The 10,801-nt window shown below is 46.9% G+C and overlaps 1 protein-coding gene across 1 annotated transcript in view; it reads right to left on the bottom strand.

Annotated features, from left to right (window-relative positions):
- Window positions 1–523: 523 nt before the first annotated feature.
- ZDHHC11 (zDHHC palmitoyltransferase 11) overlaps window positions 524–10,801 on the bottom strand; it is a 117,359-nt gene continuing 107,081 nt past the window's right edge. The window contains exons 3-5 of the mRNA XM_075589085.1: window positions 3,155–3,333; window positions 1,180–1,281; window positions 524–938 (exon numbers count right to left, since the gene is read on the bottom strand). Coding sequence (XP_075445200.1) covers window positions 899–938; window positions 1,180–1,281; window positions 3,155–3,333 — 321 coding nt within the window. The 3' untranslated portion in view covers window positions 524–898. The remainder of the gene's footprint in view (window positions 939–1,179; window positions 1,282–3,154; window positions 3,334–10,801) is intronic.

The raw sequence follows: 10,801 nt of genomic DNA, 5'->3' as shown, positions 1-10,801 counted from the left end.
ACTATTATTATTGCTATGTGTATTGTGTCATGTTTGATTCTGCATATAGTAAACGGTTATCTTTATACTCCTGTGTATGTGGTTACTATATGTGGGTCCTGTGTAGGGGACATTCTACACTCCTAGAAACCTACACAGGTGGAGGCGCTGACCGAAGAAGATCGTTCCAGAGGATTCACCCCAGGCTCTCATAGCGGAGGCTCAGACCTCCTGTGAGCCTGACATGTATACTGCACCACACCTGGTAACATATAGGTTCCCCCTCACATACACTCTATATGCGAATGGGTGGGGGAAAACCCGTTACACATAAATAAATGAGCAAAGGCAAATGAAGTATGGCCAATTCCAGGTGGCTGAAGCCAACTTTACATTTTATCACCTCCAGATCCAGTGCCTTCTCAAAATATACAGCCGAGTATACTGTAACTACTGTACTAGTACAGACCTCAGAAAGAGAAAACATGAAATACATTATTTTGTTTTAATAAAACTAGCTAATTTGACAAATGCTGCTGGTTTAATGATGTAATATATTTGAACAGAAAACATATTTGTATGGCCTGGATTCTGTTACAACTGATTGATATGAAAATGCCAGCAAAATAGATTAGGCATAAATCCCACTTGAAATGCATTAAAGCTGCAGTTCAAGCTGTCATTTAAAAAAAAAAAATCATTCAATATGTGCATCAATTCAATCTACACACTAACAAGTGATAGGCTAAGTTGCTGATCGATCCGTTCTCCTGTAATCGATCGCTGAAGATTCGGCTCGGGTTCACTAAATGCCTCATGGGTCCTCATCTGATGCACTGACAGCCAAAGTTCTGTGAGGAAGATCATGTTACCAGGCAGGCACTAGATTCAATTGGTTCACAGCTAGAGAGGCCAGGGCTCAGCAGCAGGGGAAGGGGATGTGACTTTGTAAATGGTTGCTATAGGAACAAAAATGCTAGTTACATTAGAATACATTGAAAACGTCTGTTTATTTATTATTTTTTTAAATGCTACAAGTATTTTCTCATAGTGCAAAACTGATTAAAAAAAAAAAAAAGGATATTTCGTCAACTGCAGCTTTAAATAGATCTAGAAGTGTTGCAGATCTGAAACTCCAAATAAGGTACAGCTAGAGAGCATAAAACACACATAAATTAGAAGCTTTTTGAGGGATCTTACCAGTAGTTCTTTCTTCCTACACAGTTATTAAGCCACTTGCAATGGTGATCAAAGTCTGCAATGCATTTGTTACATGCACTGCAGTGCTTGGCTTTATGGCCCCTGAAAAAGGAAAGAGAAGATAAATAAAATGTTTAAAAAAAAAAACAGGATAGTGACAGGCGAATGCTATTGTTGCCATGGTTTATTTTTTTTTAAAGTAAGTTAACTTCGTACTAGTTAAACATCAAGTGTTTGCAAAATAGTAAATACAAAATGTGCATTCATATTGCATACTAATAACTAGACTAAATCCAACTAATTTGTAATAATTGCATCATAATTATTAACAAATATGTAAAATGCACACACAAGTACAGCTGTGTTTTATTTCCAAAACTGATGTATTGTATTGTATTGTATGTCTTTATTTATATAGCGCCATTAATGTACATAGCGCTTCACAGTAGTAATACATGTGGTAATGGAATAAATAACAGATAATATAAATAACAGATCATGGGAATAAGTGCTTTAGACAAACATAACATTAAGGAAGAGGAGTCCCTGCCCCGAGGAGCTTACAATCTAATTGGTAGGTAGGGAGAACGTACAGAGACAGGAGGAGGGAGTTCTGGTAAGTGCGTCTGCAGGGGGCCAAGCTTTATGTATCATGTGTTCAGAATGTTCACAGTGCTATTCGTATGCTTCTTTAAGCAAGTGTGTCTTAAGGTGGGTCTTAAAGGTGGATAGAGAGGGTGCTAGTCGGGTACTGAGGGGAAGGGCATTCCAGAGGTGTGGGGCAGTCAGTGAAAAAGGTTTAAGGCGGGAGAGGGCTTTAGATAAAAAGGGGGTAGAAAGAAGACATCCTTGAGCAGAACGCAAGAGTCGGGATGGTGCATAGCGAGAAATTAGGGCTGAGATGTAAGGAGGGGCAGAAGAGTGTAAAGCTTTAAAAGTGAGGAGAAGAATGGAGTGTGAGATACGGGATTTGATTGGAAGCCAGGAGAGGGATTTCAGGAGGGGAGATGCTGAGACAGATCTAGGAAAGAGTAGAGTGATTCTGGCAGCAGCATTTAGGATAGATTGTAGGGGAGACAGGTGAGAGGCAGGAAGGCCGGACAGCAGGAGGTTACAGTAATCAAGACGGGAGAAAATGAGGGCCTGAGTCAGAGTTTTAGCAGTCGAGCAACAGAGGAAAGGGCGTATCTTTGTTATATTGCGGAGGAAAAAGCGACACGTTTTAGAAATGTTTTGAATGTGAGGGGCGAATATGAGAGAGGAGTCGGCCTAGTGACCCCTAGGCAGCGTGCTTGGGCTACTGGGTGGATGATCGTAGTTCCAACAGTAATGTGGAAGGAGGTAGTAGGGCCAGGTTTGGGAGGAAGTATGAGGAGCTCTGTTTTAGCCATGTTGAGTTTAAGGCGACGGAGGGCCATCCAGGATGATATAGCAGAGAGACATTCAGAAACTTTGGTCTGTATAGCAGGTGTAAGGTCAGGTGTTGAAAAGTATATTTGTGTGTCGTCAGCATAGAGGTGATATTTAAACCCAAAAGATGTTATTAGGTCACCTAGAGAGAGTGTGTACAGAGAAAAGAGAAGAGGTCCCAGGACAGAGCCCTGGGGTACCCCCACAGAGAGATCAATAGAGGAGGAGGAGGTGTTAGCAGAAGAGACACTGAAAGTACGATGGGAGAGGTAGTTTGTATATTATTGCAATACACAATCATTAATAATTATGGTCGTCTAACCTTGTGATTTCTAGACAGCAATAAACCATGAGAACACTTGCTTCAATTCTCTGTAATTTTTCCCCTACATGAAGATTTCATTAATAAATTGCAGCATTACAACAGCATTTACTGTACTTACTGAAAATCTAAAATGTCTACATGACATTTTAACGAAGTCAATTAGAAAGTTGAGCTTATTTCTATAAGGAATTAATGCACCAAAACTTACATTTTAAAAAGAAAAACATTGTATTTACTTACACACTGACTTCACATAGGTAGCAGTGCAGATTTTGGATGACATGTTTATGTTTCTTCTTGTCAAAAACTGGCATGGGAAGGTTGTAGTTCTTCTTGGCCAATACATTGGGCTCAGCTGGATCAATAGTGATAGCAACAAGATGTGCAATCAAATGACACACAAACACTAAACCAATTGTCTAGAGTATAGAGCGTCAAGGAAAATAAATAATTAAAAAATAAATAAAACTGTAAATACATTTACAACAGAAACGATGCATGGAAATAATTAGAACAATGGAGAGCTTTGATGTGGAGACAATATCCTCTATCGCAGGTGTGGGCAACCTATTTTTCAATGTAGCCACAGGTGTGGCGAATTAGAAGTGAAAATAGCCACACAAAGTACAAATTGAGTTATTATGTTGCACATGCGAACATTTTAAACACACACTGTTTGAACAAGTTTATAAATTCTCAGCGCCGTTATATAGTGTGTGAGCCCGTGCGTGCACGTGACGCATGCTTCTTGTGTGTATGCTGTGAGCGAGTGAGGTACTGTGTGTATGTATGTGTGTGTGTGTGTGTTATAAATACGTTTGAAATAAATAAAGAAATGCTTTAATAAATTATTTATTAACATTGTACGTACACACACACACACACACACACACACACACACACACACACACACACACACACACACACACACATTTCAGTGGTGGTAGTGGCGTAAAATCTTTATTTTCCTCATCTTTCCTCCTGTCGGCCGGTTCCACGCTCCCTGCCCTAACCTCAGCCAACTATAACTGCCACGCGCGCGCACGGCACAGCAAGCGCATGCCCTCAGACCGCAACCCCCCTCATCCTCTCACCCCGCTTTACGCCACCACTACCCTCCTCCTCATCATCTTCTCACCCCCTCATCATCACCATCTCATTTAACCCCCCTCATCACCATCTCATTTAACTCCCCCTCATCATCTTCCCCAGCACCCTTGATCTCCCCCATCATCAAGCACCCCCTCTCCCCCCCAGTGTGGGATTCAAAATTTTTAGTAAAAGATTATCTCCCACCAGGGGGGAGGAGGGGGAAGGGAGATGGGGAGATGTTTTATGTTTATGTATTATATTTATGTTTTTTTTTAAATGTTTTTATTCAGTTGAACAGGACTGCATGTGGGGGGGAAAGGGGGTAAAGACCAGAGCCCCTCTCACATCACTCCCAGCCCCCCCCCCCACATCTCTCCCAGCCCCCTCACATCTTACCCAGCCCCCAGCCCTCCTCACATCTCACCCAGCCCCCCTCCCCCCACATCTCTCCCAGCCCTCCTCACATCTCACCCAGCCCCCTCCCCATCTCTCACAGCCCCCCTCCCATCTCTCACAGCCCCTGTCCCATCTCTCACAGCCCCCCTCCATCTCTCACAGCCCCCTCCCATCTCTCACAGCCCCCTCCCATCTCTCACAGCCCCCTCCCATCTCTCCCAGCCCCCTCACATCTCACCCAGCCCTCCTCACATCTCACCCAGCCCCCTCACATCTCACCCAGCCCCCAGCCCTCCTCACATCTCTCCCAGCCCCCTCACATCTCACCCAGCCCCCAGCCCTCCTCACATCTCTCCCAGCCCCCTCACATCTCACCCAGCCCCCAGCCCTCCTCACATCTCACCCAGGCCCCAGCCCTCCTCACATCTCACCCAGCCCTCCTCACATCTCACCCAGCCCTCCTCACATCTCACCCAGCCCTCCTCACATCTCACCCAGCCCCCCTCCCATCTCTCACAGCCCCCTACATCTCTCCCATCTCCCCTCAAATCTCTCCCTGACCCACTCATATCTCTCCCAGTCCTCCCATCCATGCCTACCTTGTCTGGTAGTAGAATCTCTTGAGTCAGAGCAGGAGCAGCACGCAGAGAGGAGCCGTGAGGTAGCAGCAGACAGGAAGTTCTGGGTCAGGCTGCTAGATGGCGCACCTCCCCTGGTGTCCTGCTTTGACTCTCACAAGTAATTATGTTACCGGCTAATACTTTCAGCCCGGTGCCACATACCATCTCCGCGCAGCTTAACATCTTCCACCGCTGCATATCATCTCCCCCTGCCGCCTGTTAGGAAAGTTAGAAATTCCCCCCCACCCCCCATCCGGGAGTCCTGGCAGCCCTGTTCGCCACAGTTTCACTGCCAATTCGCCACAAGTGGCGAATGGAGACAGAGTTGCCCACCCAGGCTCTATCGTGACCTAGCTTTGTTGAAACACTGTTAAACTGTTAGTGATCAATTGTCGTGTTGGTGAGACAACACAAGGTGGTTGTACTTTAATAGGAGACGTATTTATCTTATGTAGGGGTGTTCTAGTTTCCCCTCTGTACCTCCGCTTCAGGGCGCAATATCGGGGGGTGCTGTGAGGGTTCCGCGGCGGCCCGATAGCACAGGGCGCCGCCATGTTGTTTGGGCATTGCACAATACTCATGTGCGACCGGAGGCACGGAGAGTTCGCACATGTGCAGTGTAAGCGCGCGAACGGCTGGCCAATAACCAGGAGGCTCTGAAGTAAAACTACAACGCCCATGAGACCTAGCAGACCCACATGACACCAGGGAACGAATAGGAGTGCAGGGATTGCTGGCAGGCAGGAAAGCGTGGGGGAGAGACAACGCTAGCAGAGGGCACCGGAGGAGCAAGGGGAGAGGTTGTGTGTGTGCAGGGGGTCAGTGACCCACCTGCGTAGGCCAGATTTCCCCTCAGGCCCAGTGCAGACCCCGAGTCACCATTAGCTTGTGGTGCTGCAGGGAAAGCCCTAGAGACATTCTATTCCCTTACTGTAGAAGCAGACAGAGACACAGTGTTCTTCCTGAGCTGCGCTGCTGTGTGTGAACAGTGGTTTGGGCTCAAGCTACTGGACATTCCCAACTCGTGAGAGACTACGGCGGATCCTTTTTGAAGTCTGTTGCCGGCTGCTGGAGTAGCCCGAAGGTATTTAATAAGTGCACCAACACCGGTACCTTCAGGCGCTGATCCCGCCTTGGGGGAGGGTTCTTTGGGGACACTGGGTTGAGTGACCAAGGGACTGAGTATATACATTGGACACGGTGTGGGGCGCACGCGGTGGTGGGAAGTGACATTACTCAATGAGGAGAGTGGCCAGGCCACTGGTGTATATTACTGAATATCAGCTATTCATGTACTGTACTATATGTGTGTTATCCCTAATAGGTGTACGCTAAGGTTTTGCGATTACTTATTAGTAAAAAGTTACAACGTTGAGGCTGGTTATCATTATTCTTACCTAGGGAAATCTTACGTATTGGGGATCCTGGGTAAGTGGAGGTGCTGCCAAGAACATATTGTTACCCCAGGATCCCAGTTAGCGGAGGCCCAGATCTCGCTTAGCCAGCAGGTACATACAGTACAGCACTAGTAGTCTCTGAATATCAGCAGGAAAGAGGGCTACACTTATATAGACAATATAACTATTTCAGGCTTTAGGTAGAAATTATTCCCCTTATTGCCTAGCTGCTATTTGTAGATCAATGTTTTCAAGAGTATACACATGCCGTAACTTTTTTACTGCCAGAGATTAATGCCTTGTTGGGAGTGAAAGAGTTAAAGGTTTAACCAGCACCTGAAAAGACGATACAAATTAAAAAAAAATAATTATAAAGTGGTTAAAAAACTATAAAACCATTAAGGTATTAAGATCTGAAACCAACAACTAACTAATGTTATACAGTATATGTAGCCAGGTCCCCTACCTTCAGGTCTGTGGGGACGGCTGAAGATCCACCTAGGTGCCGGCAGCGGTAGCATGGGTGCAGGGAGCGCTTCGGTAGGGCTGCGGGCTGTGTGGCAATCGGGTCGCCGGAGCTCCGCGGCTCACCCGGCAAGTTGGGGTCGCCATCTTGTTTGCTTCCATATTCGCCGTCGAAGTCTTGCGCATGCGCAGATACGGCCGCGAGCAGCGGCCATCTTAGAACAGGCTCCACAGAGGAGACCTAGGGACTACAAGTCCCAGCAGCCTCAGGGGCTGCAATACCACGTGGGCAAGAGAGCCAATAGGGCTCAAGGAGCCACGCATGCAGGATAGAATGTTGCTGGCAGTTGCTGACAGTTGGAGCAGGGACACCAAGGGAGAAGTTAGTGTCCGGGTGCTAGTGGCTCCCCCCCCCCCTAGGCCCAAGATAGACCCTAAATCCCTTCCAGGTTGAGGTTGCTGCAGGGAAGGCCCCCAGATAGGGCCGCTTCCCTGTAGTCACTATGCTAGTGCCGGTAGTGGCATTGGGCATCACCGTCGGACGGACGCCATGTGGTGTGTGTGGCCTGTGGTCGTGGACCAGATCACAGGCACAACATAGACATTAAGGGACACCCTCCAACTGGAACTCCCTCAAGAGGCGGATGCAGCAGGCGGAGTGAAAGGATCCGATAGACCGCGGTTCCATCATCTCCATATACCCTGGTCTGGATGGAGACCAGGAAGGTACCCACATGTACCAACAGCCACACACAGGGGGTAGCGCTACTCCCCATACTTTGGGTGAGCTTGGCTCTGCGGACACTAGGTGGTTAGGTGCCCAGAGCACCTTAGTACTTTGGGTAATCTCACTGGGGTGCGTATATGGTGTGGGTACTGTATGTGGGACTGTATTGCTATTTTGTTATAGATGTACAGTATGTGTTTGTAAAGATAAGTAGTCATACCAGTGTATGTGTATCTTTAATCATTAGAAACAGCAGACAGAGATAGCTTGCTCTAAAACTGTAAGGGTGCTACCACAGGATGATGGCTTCCTAGAAAGCTATTGGAATCACAAAAGGGAGAGGGGATGGAAAATATCATTTTATTGGGTGCACTCCTATCTCAAACACAGGGTCGGTGGTGTGTATGTTTATTAATCAATATCATCACATTTTGGGTATATGTTTACCTTTGTATCTCTTGCACAGAAACAAGCTGGAGTACCAGGTGGGTTAATATGCAAGAACAGATCCTTTGAACATATAGGGTACCTGTAAGTACATTTACAAAAACGTTTTAATACAGAATATAGTGAAAATTGTACCTGGTCTGAGTGCAACACCGGACTGTCACGGTAGACCAGACCTAATTCACGCCGAATATACTGGGCACTGATTGAACAGGACAAAATTATAAAATAAACTGAAGATGTATTCCCGTTCGGACAAACACAACACTAACACAAATGACACTTAAAAATAACACTTACGGTAAAATAACAGGGTGAAGTATCCAAGAATAACACTGGCTAGCAATTCTCCCTTGCTGGATTAGACTCACGAACCACCAACTATGAACAGCGAACACTATCACTGGGGTTGGGGCACACTGCCTCTTTATAGGGTAAGTCCTATCACAAACAGGCAAGGAACACTGGGAGGAAGCAGGAGTGCACCTCCCCCCCCACTGGTGACACCAAGTCTAGGGCTGATTGGCTGAGCAATATCTAACCCATAGGAGGGGTTGATGGCAGATACTTAATGTTATCTGGCCCATCCCCACTCCTTATGGCTCTGCAGCTTGTCCTCAATGCACATTTATTTGCAGGAACCTCCTCTGATTAAATCAGAGGCCCCTCCATACACATGTAACTCGCATGTAAATCCCATTACCATTACCAGTCTGCTTAGAAATTAGTACATACAGTCACATAATCCAATGAACACTTTACAGGGCTGACTCCCAAAATACATCACAGTGCTTACCCATAGATCACAAAACACTTTACCTCATTTGCCTGCTTAACTAGACTTGGGAATTTAATTCACAGGGAATAAAAGGGCTTTGGAATACACATTAATGTATCATGTACACATGTGCATGATACATTAACCCGCTCAAGTCCCACATGAATTAAGGGTAACTAGCCGGGTATAACCACTTTATTACAGGCCAGATTACCCCTGATCGTCACACCTCCCCTACCTCAGAGTGCAGATTGTGCCCCGGCCACCTCGTTCGGTGGTTTGGCTAACCTGCAGCTCTTGAGGTAAAAAGTTCACATGGACTGTCCTGCTGGGATAGGCCATCGGCATTGCCGTGTTCACTGCCCTTTTTATGCTGTATAGTGAAATCAAACTCTTGCAAAGTTAGACTCCAACGTAGCAGTTTGGCATTCTCACCCGACACCCTCTGCAGCCAACTCAAGGGGTTGTGGTCCGTGACCACGGTGACTGGGCGACCGTATAGGTAGGGCTGTAGCTTGCGTATGGCCCACACGATCGCCAAACATTCTTTTTCAATGGTGGCATAAGCCACTTCTCTGGGTAATAGTATGCGACTCAGATATACCACGGGGTGTTCATTGCCGTCCTCCCCGACCCGGCTGAGTACTGCGCCGATGCCATAGTCCGAGGCATCGGTCTGCACCAAGAACGTCTTGGCATAGTCTGGGGCAGAAAGAGTTGTAGTGTGTTACCCGGGTGCTAACTCTGACCGTGGTTTGTGTTAGATCTAAATATCTTATTAAACAGAAAAAGGTGTAATACAACCTTGTTATAATTCGCTTGAGATGTCCTCGTGTGACTCAAAAGACCCCACTAGGGTCTATCCAGGACCCTTGATAAATATGGAACACAAGAAGAGATGGGGGAGCACAGCGTGAGGAAAGATGGGGTTAAAGTGTGTTTTCTCTCGCTGATGGTCAATGGGGTGCTCACACCTTCAATGTACCCTCAAAGATAGATGGGCAACCCCTTGGATGGGGGGGTTGACGTATATGGGTAAATGTGTCTAGGTTCACAAATTAAAAATCAATAAATGGATAACTTACACGGCCTTGTGTAAGTTGTATCCCATCAAGGTTTCTTTTGTATTCGTATCTTTCTTCTAGGAGATGGTTCTTTCTTGCTTTCTGATCAACTGGGATAGCCGGCAGAGTCTGTTTGGCCAGAACAGACAACAAGGGGTTAAGTCGCATAACACAGTCCCGTTATGGTACTCTGTACCGTTGACATTGCATCTCGAAGTCCTTCAAGAATCCATCAATCTGGTCAGTACCGTCCACGAATTTGCAGAAACTGTGATGGTTTATTCTGGGAATGTCCTGTTCCCCGTTGCCAAGGTGGGAGTGTGGGGTTCTTTCCAATGCCACAACCAGCAGCTGGATTCGCTCTGCTGCCGTAGCCCCCTCTACCCATGTAGTCAGGAGCGCTGTGAGCGCAGAGGTGACTAGTCTGGTCGCCGCAACACCCGATCCACCCACTGGTGCCAAGCCACCAATATTCAGGTGGTCATTGGCTACCTCTCCATGTTCTTGCAACTCCGGAGCCGGATTAACCTCCTGCACTCCGTGCTGGCTGCCGCCCGCTGCAACTGCGGCTGAGGGGCCATGCCCCTCCGGTGGAGCCATTCTGGCTTCGTAGTCCTCCAGGTCTTGCTCCAGCTGTCCCTTTGTCCGACCACGACTTGCTCTCGTACCCAGGATCGGAACTGTCCTGCACGAGCACTCATGTTGGGATGTTTACCACAGGTATTTGGAATAAGGGGATAGTGTTATATCTCTTGTGCCTTACGAAACAGGTGTGTGAGTTATCACTTGTCTGAGGAGCTCGCAATCTACGAGTACCCTCACTGTGTTAGAGAATCCCTCAGTAGACTATAACACAGGTTCAATCATGTCCCGCCGCTGCCACCAGTAAATCTAAGCCTGT

This window comes from Ascaphus truei, chromosome 2 (assembly GCF_040206685.1).
Source record: "Ascaphus truei isolate aAscTru1 chromosome 2, aAscTru1.hap1, whole genome shotgun sequence".
NCBI classification, from domain to species: domain Eukaryota; kingdom Metazoa; phylum Chordata; class Amphibia; order Anura; family Ascaphidae; genus Ascaphus; species Ascaphus truei.
The sequence above is the reverse complement of the archived record's forward strand: the minus strand, read 5'-3'. Positions and strand labels throughout refer to the sequence as shown.